The sequence below is a fragment of the Anastrepha obliqua genome, chromosome 4 (genome assembly GCF_027943255.1).
Source record: "Anastrepha obliqua isolate idAnaObli1 chromosome 4, idAnaObli1_1.0, whole genome shotgun sequence".
Taxonomy (NCBI): Eukaryota; Metazoa; Arthropoda; class Insecta; order Diptera; family Tephritidae; genus Anastrepha; species Anastrepha obliqua.
In genome coordinates, this window is record NC_072895.1 from 112,020,907 (window position 1) to 112,037,327 (window position 16,421).

Genomic DNA, 16,421 nt, shown 5'->3' on the forward strand with positions numbered 1-16,421 from the left:
TGATAATAATTTCGTAAAAAATTGTATTTTATTCAAAATCAACACCGGCCCTTGAAACTTAACCACCCTTTATAAGAAATACTTAAATTTACGTCCTACAATTTTTTTGACATATTCTTAAATGGTTATTTTAACATTTTATGAAAAAAAATTTTTTTTTTGAAATTTTACAGGTATCTGCCCCTTTATTTTATTTTTAATTTCTTTTATCTATCACTTTTAAAGGGTGGACCCATTGCAAGCTTCCTTTTAAAATAAAATAAATTGGTTTAATTCAAAAGGCTGTCTTGACTAATTCAAGATATGTGAAGCTGTCACTTCTGGTTTCATTGCACGAATGGCTCAAATGATATTCGCTTTAAGCGTTTTTGCAATGCCCGCATAGCGTCAACCTTACAGAACACCCTATAAAAAGTATAATCCGTCTAAGCACAGCTCCGAAGCGGACAATTTACATGTTGTTGTTGCGGTAATGTCATGACAGATTTGCTATACATTTTTGCCGTAATGCTGCTGAAATTGCAATTCTTGGCCGGAAATAAATCCAGAAGCCGTAAAAGATCGATTGTTTAATGGACTGTGTGATATGGCATGTCCCATCTAGCTGAAATGAAAAGGCGTTTCCAGCAGTATTTTTTACCAAAAGGCTGCGGCTGCCCTCATATGATCTCTCCAAAATCCGTACTAAGCTTTAGGACTCACAATCACATGAAAAACTGGAGTTCAGATGACACTTTTAAAAAATCACAACCTCTCTGGTAGGAATATTATTGAATTGTCTATTTTGACTGGTTGCGGCAAAAAAAGAATCTGTTTTAATTACCCGAATGTCAATTATTCCAACAAATTACCCATTCCAATTCAAGCGACTTTAATTTCTAATTTTTTGTTTTTGAATGACAAACAAAAAGGCACGAGTAAGTTGCTGCACCGATTTATATATACACATAAATATTTACATATACATATAAACAATAACAAATCTACTGTAAAATAAAAAAAGAGGTTGTCTGTAAAGTCGGTTTACTGACGATAGTTTAACGTGATAACGTCATAAGAAAATACTGATTGAATGGTTGCATTTTTCAAAAGAAAATTTTAATTTTATTTGTTTGATAGATATTTTGTATGGATATAGAGAATGAGTTAACATTAACATAACTTAATATACTTTAACATAACGTAACATAACATAACATAACATAACATAACATAACATAACATAACATAACATAACATAACATAACATAACATAACATAACATAACATAACATAACATAACATAACATAACATAACATAACATAACATAACATAACATAACATAACATAACATAACATAACATAACATAACATAACATAACATAACATAACATAACATAACATAACATAACATAACATAACATAACATAACATAACATAACATAACATAACATAACATAACATAACATAACATAACATAACATAACATAACATAACATAACATAACATAACATAACATAACATAACATAACATAACATAACATAACATAACATAACATAACATAACATAACATAACATAACATAACATAACATAACATAACATAACATAACATAACATAACATAACATAACATAACATAACATAACATAACATAACATAACATAACATAACATAACATAACATAACATAACATAACATAACATAACATAACATATCATATCATAAAGCATTCACCAACAGCTTTCATTTGATACCCATACACATACACATACACGTCCGAAGGTTACCCTTGTCCACGTTTTGACCTATATCTCGAGACCCTATCTACCAATAGGTATTCAAACTATACGGAAATCATCTTCAATACCTACTTAACAATGTGTGTAAGTTTGGTTTAATTCGGTTCAAAGACACGGTGGGTCCACGTTTTGGCATATATTTCGAGACCCTAGTCATCAATAGGTATGAAAATTACCCCGTATTAAAGCACTTATCAACAGCTTTCATTTGATACCCATATTGTACATATACAATATAATAAAAAAATTAATAATAATAACATTAAAACAGCAGGTATTATTAACAAACTTGGTTTTATTTTAAATTCTTCAAGTGAATCAAATTAATAATAATCAATAAGAAGGCATATGCAAATACAAATACGTGAATTTATATATGTACATATGCGCATATACATACATATATACGCTCACTTAAGTAGGAGAGAGCAAGATGTCGAACGTTGCCGTTCGTTTGCTTTGTTTGCTTTGTCGTTCGTTCCGCGCTTTCGCTTGCAGTTCATTCAATGCAATGAGCAAGGTAACGACAAATGAGCGAGGTAACTACATATGAGCAAGGTGACACTAATGAGCAAGGTAACACTAATGAGCAAGGTAACACTAAAGAGCAAGGTAACACTAAAGAGCAAGGTAACACTAATGAGCAAGGTAACACTAATGAGCAAGGTAACGGCAATGAGCAAGGTAACGACATATGAGCAAAGTAACGACACATTTTTTCGTGCGTGCAGCCTGTTAAATCGAATTATAAGACGTTATCTAGTCAAAAACAACAACTAAAATCCGAAATTGTTTGCCCTTTCTTTGTGAAATTTTAATGTTAGTGTAAGTGTTTAATCAAATATGTTTCATTTTAAAGACAAGGGAAACCGCAGGCAGGGGCTAGTATTAATATAAAAATCAATTTCATTAGCTCAAATCACAATAGAGCTCAAAATTCCAGAAACAAAGTGTGATTGACATCCGAATGAGAGTTTAAACCAGAGAAAATTAACTCTTTCCGGGGCGCTGGTATAAAATTTATACCACATTTAAATATTTTTCCTGCATTTTATGCGCATTGGTATAATTCTTTTGACACTTATACAGGCAAATTTAAGCTTACATTTTCTAAAAAAAAAAGAGGTTGTCTGCAAAGTCGGTTTACTGACGATAGTTTAACGTGATAACGTCATAAGAAAATACTGATTGAATGGTTGCATTTTTCAAAAGAAAATTTTAATTTTATTTGTTTGATACATATTTTGTATGGATATAGAGAATGAGTTAACATTAACATAACATATACTTTAACATAACATAACATAACATAACATAACATAACATAACATAACATAACATAACATAACATAACATAACATAACATAACATAACATAACATAACATAACATGACATAACACAACACAACACAACACAACACAACACAACACAACATAACATAACATAACATAACATAACATAACATAACATAACATAACATAACATAACATAACATAACATAACATAACATAACATAACATAACATAACATAACATAACATAACATAACATAACATAACATAACATAACATAACATAACATAACATAACATAACATAACATAACATAACATAACATAACATAACATAACATAACATAACATAACATAACATAACATAACATAACATAACATAACATAACATAACATAACATAACATAACATAACATAACATAACATAACATAACATAACATAACATAACATAACATAACATAACAAATTACCCCGTATTAAAGCACTTATCAACAGCTTTCATTTGATACCCATATTGTACATACACAACCAAAGGTTACCCGGGTCCACGTTTTGACCTATATCTCGAGACCATATCTACCAATATGTACCCAAACAATACGGAAACCATCTTCAATACCTCCTTAACAATGTGTGTAAGTTTGGTTTAATTCGGTGCAAAGACCCGGCGGGTCCACGTTTTGGCATATATTTCCAGACCCTAGTCATCAATAGGTATGAAAATTACCCCCTATTAAAGCACTTATCAACAGCTTTCATTTGATATCCATATTGTACAAACACATTCTAGGGTCCACGTTTTGGTCTCTATCTCGAGACCCTAGTCACGGAGCGGATGGAAATACTCTGAACTAAAGCATTCACCAACAGCTTCCATTTGATACCCATATTGTACATACACATCCGAAGGTTACCCGGGTCAACGTTTTGACCTATATCTCGAGACCCTATCTACCAATAGGTATTCAAACTATACGGAAATCATCTTCAATACCTACTTAACAATGTGTGTAAGTTTGGTTTAATTCGGTGCAAAGACACGGCGGGTCCACGTTTTGGCATATATTTCCAGACCCTAGTCATCAATAGGTATGAAAATTACCCCGTATTAAAGCACTTATCAACAGCTTTCATTTGATACCCATATTGTACATACACATCCGAAGGTTACCCGGGTCCACGTTTTGACCTATATCTCGAGCCCTATTTCCAAAATAAAATATAATCCATGTTACTCGTGATGTAGCTTTCGAATGGTGAAAGAATTTTTAAAATCGGTCCAGTAGTTTTTGAGCCTATTCATTACAACCAAACAAACAAAGTTTTCCTCTTTATAATATTAGTATAGATATGGTAAATATTACCATACATTTTTTCCTTCAGATATAATAAAAAAATAATAATAATAACATTAAAACAACAGGTATTATTAACAAACTTGGTTTTATTTGAAATTCTCAAGTAAATCAAAATAATAATAATCAATAAGAAGGCATATGCCAATACAAATACGTGAATTTATATATGTACATATGCGCATATACATACATACATATATACGCTCACTTAAGTAGGGGAGAGCAAGATGTCGAACGTTGCCGTTCGTTTGCTTTGTTTGCTTTGTCGTTCCTTCCGCTCTTTCGCTTGCAGTTCATTCAATGCAATGAGCAAGGTAACTACATATGAGCAAGGTAACTACATATGAGCAAGGTAACTACATATGAGCAAGGTAACACTAATATGAGCAAGGTAACTACATATGAGCAAGGTAACTACATATGAGCAAGGTAACTACATATGAGCAAGGTAACTACATATGAGCAAGGTAACTACATATGAGCAAGGTAACACTAATATGAGCAAGGTAACTACATATGAGCAAGGTAACTACATATGAACAGTAATGAGCAAGGTAACACTAGTATGAGCAAGGTAACGGCAATGAACAGTAATGAGCAAGGTAACGACACATTTTTTCGTGCGTGCAGCCTGTTAAATCGAATTATAAGACGTTATCACGTCAAAATATAACAAGTGTTTGAAAGAGATAAATATATATGCTTTTTATGCGCAAAATGAGTAGAATATTGAAGTATGTATTAAAGTGTTACTCAGAGGTTATCATATTTTGAAAATAAAAGCACGTGCTGCATCGGTTTCCTGCAATTTTAATAAAATAAAGTGTTTATGAATTAATTACTCAGCCAGTGGAATAAATATAATTAAAAAACCCTTAGTGTGGAAAGTGTTTAAAGTTCCTGGTACAAAAAGTATACCACCGCGCGGTATATACGGTATATACGTATGTAAATGATAATGGCTAAAAAACTTAAGCAGGGTGATATATGCAAAATATTGGAAACTTTCGATGATGAAATTGATTTAGCAGAGATTCCTTCTGATACCGATTCAATTGTTGATGAAGTTAAAGTATTCGATGAAGAAAACTTGCAGGAACTCTTTGATGCCATCGTTAAAGATGACAATGAGGATGTGGGAATTGTTGAGAGCGAAGAACTAGGGCTTAGCAGAGCCCATAATTCACGAGAAGTTTATGATAGCGATGATGAAGTTCCTCTAGCTGATTTAAGGAGAAACCGTGAACTGCTTGGGTCACCCAAGTGGAGTAAGCAAAATTCTATGGAACCATTGGTAATATTTTCTGGCGAGATGCAGGGGCTTACTGATGTTATCGAAAGCATGCCATCACACGACAATTTTTCAATTTTCAGTTCAATTGTAACTCAAGCTGTGGTTGAGCACATAGTATTCCAAACTAATTTGTATGCTCAGCAATCTGGTAAGTCATACATTCCAACAAGTGTGTCAGAAATATATGCATTTATTGGAATCAACTTTTTGATGGGAATAAAGCATCAGGCCAGTTATCGAGATTACTGGTCATCTCGCCCAGAGCTGAACGATAGCTCTATATCCAAAATAATGCCCGTGAAAAGATTTGACAGGATTTTAAGCAATTTTCAGTTGAACAACTCTTCTAAAGGGTTTTTCAATAAGGGCGGGTAGATGTTGAAATGGAATAAAATGGCGTTTGCTGTGTGGCACGTAGTGCCGTCCTGCTGGAATCACATGCCGTCTAGGTCCATATGGTTCAATATGGGCCATAAGAAATTGGAAGGGCCACCACGTCTACCGAAAAATGGGCGCAATGCGCGCAACGTTTGCGTTAATGAACACTCATTTTGATAATAAAGTTTTATCATTTGAACGTGCTGTTCAATCGTGTAACTTGCCATGATGATTTGGCATAAACAACTGAATAATAAACAAAAGATTTGATAGGTGTCACCAAAACGAAATGGCTGCCACAGGGCGCCAAAATCGACCCGCGCCAATTGAAAAACCCTTTATAATGCAAAAAAGAGGATCACCATCATTCAACAAACTCTACAAAGTTTAACCATATTTGGATATGCTGCAAGAACGCTTCAAACGGTGCTTCAATCCTGGCGAGTACCTTGCGGTAGACGAATCAATGATAAGATTTAAAGGTAATTTTTAAGATACGTTGATATTTGTATTCTACAGAAACTGTTTTAATAGGACGATCAATTTTGATCCAGTGTATGCCGAAGAAGCCAATAAAAAGAGGGTTCAAAACTTGGAGGTTGTGTGACAGCACTGGTTATGTCCATCGGTTGGAGATATCCAGATCGATCCAGACGAAAAAAAACTCGGAGAACGGGTTGTTCTCGGCTTAACTACTGATTTTGGGGGGAAACACCATAAAGTGTTTTTCGATCATTTTTTCACTTCGTTCAACTTGATTCTTGAATTAAAAAAGCAGTTGATAAATGGCTGCGGAGCAGTGCGAACCAATCGAAAATTTCTTCCTACCGATATTAGACCTGGTAAGCAGTTAAAACGGGGCGACTATGATTGTCAAATAAGTGATTCTGGTAAACTCTTTATGAAGTGGATTGACAAAAGAGAGGTTACAGCTTCATCTAACTTTCATGATCCCAGTAAATTTGTAAAGGTACAACAACACCAAAGCGATGGTTCTGCCAAAGAAATCGAAAAGCCTGAAATAATACACGACTATAATATGCACATGAATAACGTTGACAAGTTAGATCAGCGAGCTGAATAGAAACAGCCGCAAGTGGTGGCACCGAATATTTTTTCACTTTCTTGATATTGCAGTCGTGATTTCTTTTATTATTTCTAAAAGTATAGGGTACCACTTACCCCTTAAGGACTTCAAACTTGATTTGATTTCAATGCTATGCAGTTCAGCCTCACCACCTACTCTTGGAACCAAAAATAAAAAGCAAGCTAGAGTCCGCATAAAGAAAAACAAACCGTATGTAGACCCAAGCCTACGATCCTCGTCATCTCACCAACCAGTCAGAACAACCTTGCAACAACTTGTAATGTGCCACTTTGCCTCAGCAAAACAAAAACTTGTTTCAATGAGTTTTATAAATAATCCTCGCACTTGTACAAAATCCTGCAAGGATAAACATTTTTTTTTACATTTTCTTCATTGAATGTCTCGAATAAATGAAATAAAAAAATCTTTGTGTTTAATTTTTAGCGATTTTTTTCAGTGCGCCGGAAAGAGTTTATGGAATTCCATTTACATTCTCTGCTTGTAGCGAAGCAGTGCGCGTGTGCACTGCATTGCCAACCTACTTTTCCCAACCTATCGTATACACCAACCAAATGCATGCGAAAGTTTACAGTGCCTCTCCAACTATCTAACAGAAATAATTTTATACCCGCAAAGGGTGTGTGAGACCGAAAATTGTATAGAGTACTTAAGTTATTAATAAAATAATAAAAAGTTTTTAAAAAAATAAAGTACGAATAAAATCATATTTATTATTAGGGAGGATTGTGTTAAACCACACAAATCACAGATTAATAATATGCGTTTAGTTTTATTTGAAGCTCATAGCGGTTTATTAAGCCAATGGCAAAAAATTCTTACGAGTTCTCCGGTCTTACAGACCAATGACAGGTGAAAGGGATAATAAGTTGACAGTCTTTTAAAAAATGACTTTTCATTTACAAACTAATTTGTAGCATTAATTTGTTTAATTCGGTTTTTAAAGTTTCTATATTTTATTCATCTAAAACAAAAAAAAAAACACATTTTAAATATGTAAATACTAGTTTGTGAGTAGTCCGTGAAGTAATTTCGACAATATTCTCTTCAATCATTTAACCCAGGCACATCAATAAGGCCTCACCACTAGAGCGAATAGAACAATGCAAGGCGCATTCATTGAAGGTGGTAGCACTAGAACAACAACAATGTTTTGTACGTGTGATTGTCAAAGAAAAGTATTGGCAAAGTAAAAAACCAAAAATGAATCGGCCTGTTTCATTCTGGGCTGACAGCCACATGGACACGGCAAAAGAAAAAAAAAACAAATCAGCTGATTTACCGATACCACCTGTAATAGATTCGCATTATTTTGTGCGTGCTTGGATTCTCTAGACAAAACAACAAAGAAGAATTTGATAATTTAGAGAATACATAAAATAATAACAAAAATCAGATCAGTTGCTCTACTGCTACTGCAAAGGCAAACTCATAGAAGGTGACTTGGCTAGAGCAAAAACAATATACTCATGTATTTTCAACCTTTCATGTTGATATGTTAACAAACAATTAAGACAACAACAAAGAAGGAGGACGGTTTGAAAAAAACAATGCAACTACTATAGCGGACTAAGCATGCGTGGACAGGTGGGTAGCGCATTGAACATTTGTTTTTGCTTTTGGTCTCTAAAATTTGAAAACCTTTAAACCATAATTGACATTTTAGAATAATTTAAACAAAATTTTACAATTTATAGACCAAATAAATATAAAAGTATCAAACCAGCTGCTCTACTGCTGATACAAACTAAGATTTAGCCATCCGCGGCAAAAATGTGAGAGTAACTTTGACTGTTACGTCGTAGGTGACTTCACAACACAATTGTGCTCGCTCACCTCACTTGAAATCTTACGCTCTTCTTGTGCCTGTAAATGTGTCAAATGCACAGGTACACAGCAGCCAACATTTCGATTCTTCCTAAGAAATTACCGCGGAATTAACTCATTGCAGACCATTTGTACGCCATATGTTACAAAAACTTGAAAGAATATGTAAGGAAATTTCCGGTAAGCTGTAATTGCCAAGGTTTTTAAGGAAAACTGATATTGCCAAGTTTTTTCTGCAAAAGTACGGCACTTTAAAACAGCAAGTGTGGAAAAACCCGTGTGGTAAAAATTTAGATCTTGAAATTAGTAAAATTAAGTAAAAACATGCGTCGAGCAGTTTTTTTGTGTACCTGAAAAAAGTAGCCGTGCTGCTTAAAAATATAATTACATGAAATGTAGTTAGGAATGGTAATACAACACATTGACGACGGCACATCAGTTCATTTATTTATTTGTTTAAAGTTAGCGGTTGCATTACATTTGAAGGAGCCCAATTATTTTATGCTTTTTTATTAAATAACGTTAGATTTTTAAGTGGCATCACTATACCTGCTTATTATCGCCTGTTAAATAAGAACTAGGTTTAATTTGGTGACGTCGGCAAATGCAGCCTTCCAGCTGAAATGCAGCGAAATATGCTATTATGATTGCTTTCATAAGAAAGTGTGTATTTTCCCAATTGACGGATGTTCTCTGCCTTCTGTCGTGCTGAATGTGTTTATACTATTACCGTTGGAATTGCCAAATTTGACATATCAGCAGTTTTTACAGGAAAATATTAATACTTGAAACTTGGATACTTGAAAGCGAAGACCAGTAGTTACCTAATAAATTCTCATTATTAATGATCTCTAGTTGTTTTTAATTAATCTCTGGATATATTTTATATACAATATAAATTCTTATTTTTATTTGTTGCTGTAGTTTAATAAAATTAATTAAATTTTCCGTGAGATCTGTTTGCTTGCTTTACGTTCCAAAATTTTGCTCCTTTGTATTTAGGCGATATTTTCAAAAAGAAAAATATCACGAGCCATTAAAATATATAATGAAAATAAATATGGCATGACTTAATGCGTGGATTAATTTTCATTTACCTCCAATGCAACCCTGTAGTACGAATAGGAGGAGAGCGAGAAATAGCGACAAATGAGCAACCACACAAAATCACATAATGTCACACAGCGAAAAGACGAAAAGACCAAAAACGGTGAAGTAGCATTGAAGTGATGAAAGTGCAGAAGACGTAGACGTAGACAAGACAACGACGACAGCGCGACGACGTTGAAATCAATCGAAAGAGAAAATTTTTATTTGACCAACAGTAATGAAAAAGTGCTTAAAAAATCATCAACGGCGTGAGTGCGGGAAATTCGAAAAATTAAATAATTGGGAAAGTGCAAAAAAATTCGTTTAGATTTTTGTGGACGTGTAAAATTTCATTGTCGTCGTTGTTGCGGCAGGTGCGCTGGAACGTCGCGAGGTGCGCCGTCGTCGAAATCGAAACCAAAAACGTCGACACAAAGCATCGAAATAATTCCGTGTGGAAAATAACCCCAAAAAAGTGTGAAATTAAATCAAATACAAAATTAGTGTGCCGAGGCGAAGCTGTGTGGGTACATATACAATTTCTTTTTCTTTCGTATAAGCTAGCGTGTGCCAAAGATAGTGTAGTAATAAGGTACAGACAATATGTAAAAAAAAATCCAATAAAAATTGTAGTGAAAATTGCAACAGTTTCGCCACAGGCAGCAACAGCTCAAACACACACAGCACCACTGTCGCCACGACCACCATACCCGCCCGTCAGCCCTCACCTTTTATTTTTCTTACTGTCACATTCGCAGCTGTCGCCGTCGCCGTCATCGTCATCGTCGTCGTTAGAGTCAACGTCAATGACGTCGACGCACGCGTTGCGTAGATTTGTAAGCAGAAAACGGTGGTGCAGTGCAATGCGCGCAGTTTTTTCTTCATTCCTTTTATACCCATTTTCCACTTCACCTTTACTTTTCTTCTATGAAAAGTGGGCAACAGGCCATATGCTCGTGGGGGTGGCATTGGCGACAGCTGGGTGGCGACGCCGTCTGTCAACGCTGTTGCTGTGCTGAAGGCGTTAGCAGTGAATGTAACGGCGTGGCATACCTTTCAAAGTTGTCGCACGCATTGCGCTGCTGCGCTTTTGTTTTGTGAAAGCCGGAGGAATGTGAAGGACGTGAACGCAAGCAAACATATGTTCTGACAGTCTCAATATATGCAAAAGAAGAATGAGGAAAACGATATTTAGAACAAACGAAAATAATGAACTGAAGATGAAATGAAAAATGTTGGGATGTGTGAAATACGCGATATTGATAATGTACCTGCCTACTAAATTTACAGGTTCATCTGTATAGACAATTTACAACGCTGCCACTAAAAAGTTCATTAAGCAAAGAGGTACATATGTATGTATATAAGTATGTTAGGCAGCTTCCTCAATTACAGTGTTTAGTTAGTGAAAAGTTTTCCGTGCGTGAAGAATATATTTGCATTACTCCTCTGAACAAAACCTTGACATAAGTGGTCAGACCTTACGTGTACCACATTTGTGTTAAATTTATAATTACAAATTTTCAGAACGTTCGAAAAGAAGTAATAATAATCGCATACACAATCTTACGTGTTTGCCTACAATGTGATTAAGGGTGTAATACAGTGAATAACTTCGAGATTTTTTGTTTTCAGAATTGAATATAAAAAATAATTAAAAAATGCGTGCTAAGTGTAGTGCATATTGTCAGTTGTTTTGAATACAAGCGAGGTGCTGGGTATAGCGATACGGCACCCGATAGTGCAATTCGCTGTTGAATTTTAAAATTTAAGTGTAAATAATATTCTATTTTTTCGTACGGTGCGTGTGGTGCAATTTCGAATTGCACCGTTAACCGAAAAAATTCCGAAGTCATCGGGCACCACTACGTTACAGCGTCTCAAGGCCAAGGCTGCAGGTGGTAGCGTGAAACGCAGTCGAATAGGCAGCGCAGCGGCTGGGACAACGGTAACAGCGAACAATAGTAGTGGTAGCGGGATCGGAGGAAGTGGTCGTGTAGCAGGCGGCCGTAAATTTACAGCAGGCGGTGTACAACAATTGCAACGAAGTGGCGGCGGTGCTGGTCAGTGGGCAGCAGCGGCGGCGGCGACGACGACGAGTGGTGCGGGTCCTGGCAGTGGCGGCAGCGGCAGCGGCAGCGGGCAAGGAAATTCAACGACGTCTGACTCCGCTTTGTTGGGTGAAAGGGAATCGGCATATTTGCATGGTTTTCAATCACCAAGCTACACCACCACAACCGCAGGAACACCCACAAAATCATCATACCATCAACAGCAACAACAACAACACCAATCCAATATCAACAACTACAATTATAACAACCACCACAACAATAGTAACAACACCAGTGCCAATTATTGCAATTACTCAGCGTACGCCAATACATCATCGTCGGCATCGCCTCACACCAAGCTACCAACGGCCCCTGCAGGTTCAACTACGATGATGATGACCAAACAAAAAAGTTCTCTAGCAGAGCGCCTAAATATTGGTGACGAAGTGCGCGAATTAAAGCTCGGCTGCACGTTTAATCCGAAAAATACAACGACCGCCTTTCACACGATAAAATGTAAGTGCGCCGCACCAACCTCGAGTTGACATTATTATTATACTTTTGTGCCCTATTTACTTTCTACTTATACTGTAGGTGTATATTAAATATATAAATATTTTTTTTCTCTTTAAATAGATGACTTTAAGCCAGCGAGTGTGGACAAAAGTAAAGTAGCTACTGTTGACGTCGGCTCCAATAATCAAGTTACAGTAACAGTGCCAAATCTAGGTGAGTTGAAAAAAAAAATTAAATTATAATAAAAGAGGGTCTACCATGACAGAGGTTGTACACTTAGAATATTAAACTTTGGAAAATTATAAAATTATTTATTTATTCAACAAGTCAACAACACGTGACTTCGAACTGTTCAAAAGAATAATGAAACTACTACTAAAACTAACTAAACTAAAAGATGGAGTTGAATAGTACAGAAAATTATTTCTAAAGAACCGAGAAATCTAAGTTAGAATTGGAGATCTCATTAAAATGATGAAGTGCGAAAGCTTTAATGATCTTAATACTAATTTAAGGTACACCTTTTACACACTTTCAATCCTGTCAATTAAAAATGTGGGGTATGACCTCTAAATAAACTTGGCGTATTCCTAGAGCGCACGAATACAAGAAACAGCAATTTCAGGGTATCAGGGTCCCTAAAATTTGAGCTGCCACGTAAATAGAAAAGTATAGAATGAAATCCAAGCGAAGATAATTTATATAGCTGAGAAAGATATAAGGCCGTATTCACTAAACGCAGTGAGATTGGGAATTTAAGATATTGGTTTGCAATGGGTAGTGGTTTGCCTCTAATAACAGCGAGCCTTAGTCCCCTTAAGGTATCATTTTGCCATTTACGCCATTTTAGCTTTTTCAGATAAATACGCGTATTTCCAGAAGAATTTCCATTTAGAGTCTAGCCTTTTTAGTCTTTGCTGGAGATGAATTTAGCACTAGCTTTTTTGTGAAGGTTGAAACATTAATTCATAAGGTTTTTGTTATACACAGAACTATATTTTTATAAAAAAATAATTAACAAAATTGACCTTAAAAACTATTACGAATATTGTTAAAAGATAAAGCCAGCACAAGTGTATATGTATGTATCCTGTATAACAAATTTCATATTCAAAACATAACACCAAGAAACACCTGCTATGAAAGGTTCTAGAAAATTATTCGCGATCAGCTATTGTGAGTGATCTCATTTATGAGCGTTCGACGGTGGGCAACAATGCCCGATCGTCTCATATTTTAGTGTTCAAAATACATTATATTACCGATTTTCTGAATTTAATTCTTTTTTTTCCTATTTTTCCATTCTTACATATGAATGTATGTATGCTCACATGCCTACCTGTTCTGGTTATAGCTAAGATGGATTACTTTTTTTTGTCAGAACAATTAGTCCATTGTACTGCACTCGGGTTCCCTTTTTAATTTTCTTTAAATCCACCCGACCTCCGCAGAAATCAAAGTACAAATATCTTGTGGTGCTAAGAAGATAAGGTGGCCGCTTCTTTCAATAACAAATCAGTGCCAAAAACCTCCAGCCTGATTCGAGCGAAAGCCGGGCAGACGCACAGAAAGTGGTTCACCGTCTCATCCTCCTCTCTACAAGGTGGGCAGAGTGCACTGTCTAAGATGCCTACCTTTTCCATGTGTGTCGTCCAGAGAAAGTGACAGAAAAGTCTGCGCCATTAACTCTGGCTGTTCAGTTTTGTTCGCCAAGCCTTAGATTTAACTTAGTTTTCATAGAAACTAAAAGGCTCTTACTCACTACATCTTCACGATCGCACCATTGACTATGTTTAAAAATTTTTGTTTTGCTTATTTGCTTTCTTTGTCCACATGCTTTACATTTGTGCGAAAAATCTATTTTCTATGGTATATTTGGAGGAATAGGAACAATTCAAAATAGGTGAAAAAATTATATAATTTTCTCCATGTTTTTCAAGTTAAATAGAGGTTTGGCTTTTCTGGTTAGCCGTGTTGCTTGTATGGTAGGATGGCTTAAGTCATATGAAATTTGGTGTAAAGGTCTCTTTGCACAAGTTTGCATAACTTCTTACAACTTGGCTAAACTTTAGAAAACTTTACGCTGCTTACGTTTCGCATACAATCATATATAGTAATCAGTATTTCTAAAAAAAAAAAAAAAACAAAAAAAAAAATCAAATTATACTTAAAATTTTTATATATTATTGCCCTTCATACAAAACTGTAGAAATAATGGCTTTGTTATCATTGAATTTGAACTCTTCCGTAACAAAACTTTCAGCGAAATCTAAATTCAGCAGTCTGCCTTTTCTTCGTTTGTTGTATTCATCATATTTATATCTGACAGTTTAAAATTTATGCGAAGTTATGCGAATTATGCAAAATAATACATTAAGTCTTAGCTAACATAGAACTTACATCATAGGGGATTTGACAGAGAGAGGGAGGCGAATGAAATGGAAATAAAATAAATAACTTCACTTTAGGTTAGTTGAATGGAATCAAACTTCCAATCACTAGTTGTTCAGACCTACACAATCTCAGTTTTTCCTATCTCTGTAGTAAATAAATACTTTTATTTACTTTCTGTAGTAAATAAATACTTTTCACAAAAATTGCTGAGAGCCGGTTAACGGTCTGTAGTTGGCCACACCTGCTGCATGCTCTCCACCATGGATTATAACGGTACTTGTTTGCTATTTAGTGAATAACTTTCCAAGCAAACTGTGAGTAACCATTTAGTTTGCTAAGAAGAAAATAAAGAGAGAGAGAGAATGTTGAGTTGGTATATACAGTTTGTCAAGAATGACTTTTGACATAGAAAATAATTCAATTTTTCGACTTCAGTAGCAAAAATAGCACTCCTTATTTATTTTTGACTACTTTTTTTTACTGATTCATATTTATTCACATCATTTAAACGGAATTAATTAAAAATAATTCAAATTCTTTGGAAAACCAACAACAAAAACAAATAACACTATTTCGACACTGTTTTTACGTTTTACTTTTTCAATTTCTTTAGAATGTGTTGCGCGATTAACTTCGATTTACCGTTAACACTGCTCAGCAATGATCACTTTGATGCTTTTTGCTGCAAATGAAGTCGGAAAATTGAATTTATTTTCTATGCCAAAAGCCAATCTTGACATACTGTATGTACATATCATATTTCTGAATCTCTTCAGGAGGTTAGGTTAGGTTGACCTGGCTGGCTGAAAGCCATCACATAGACCTATTGGTCCTTAGCGGTACCAGATGGAGTTTGACCCTTACGTTACCTTGTAGTAGGCTTCTTGTAATAAGCCTGCGGTTTCTTCGAATCTAAGTAAGCTCTGGAGCTCTAACACCGAGATACATTCTAACCTATCATATTGTAGAGCTCCTAAACATGTCATTCGGGTTCTAGCTAATGCAGGGCAATAACATAGAAGGTGTTCAAGGGTTTCCCCCTCTTCTAGTTCATTGCAAAATATGCAGCTATCATTGTTTGCGATTCCCATCTTGTATGTCTGTGCCGCTAACAAATTGTGGCCTGTCAGTATACCTACAATAGTTGTGATTTCCTTTCTCGACAGGGCTAACAGGAATCTGGCGTATTTATCTGCATTTTGTGTACAAATGATTTTTGCGGTTCTACAAGTGGCTAGATTATTCCACCTCCTGTCTATCTTTATTTTCATGTTCGCAGCGAAGTCATTGTTTACCGTATTTAAAGGTTTCAGTATGTCGTTTTCTTGTTAGAAG

General features: G+C 35.2%; 1 protein-coding gene across 3 annotated transcripts in view; it reads left to right on the forward strand.

The window, feature by feature from the left end:
• The first annotated feature begins 10,235 nt into the window (after nt 1-10,235).
• Nucleotides 10,236-16,421, forward strand: part of LOC129244796 (ell-associated factor Eaf) — a 67,467-nt gene continuing 61,281 nt past the window's right edge. Inside the window, exons 1-3 of one of the 3 annotated variants that reach the window (XM_054882642.1) lie at nt 10,236-10,714; nt 11,758-12,692; nt 12,813-12,905. In XM_054882642.1, the coding sequence (XP_054738617.1) occupies nt 12,566-12,692; nt 12,813-12,905 (220 nt within the window). In that variant the 5' untranslated portion in view covers nt 10,236-10,714; nt 11,758-12,565. The remainder of the gene's footprint in view (nt 10,715-11,757; nt 12,693-12,812; nt 12,906-16,421) is intronic. The other 2 variants (XM_054882640.1, XM_054882641.1) reach the window with 2 other exon arrangements.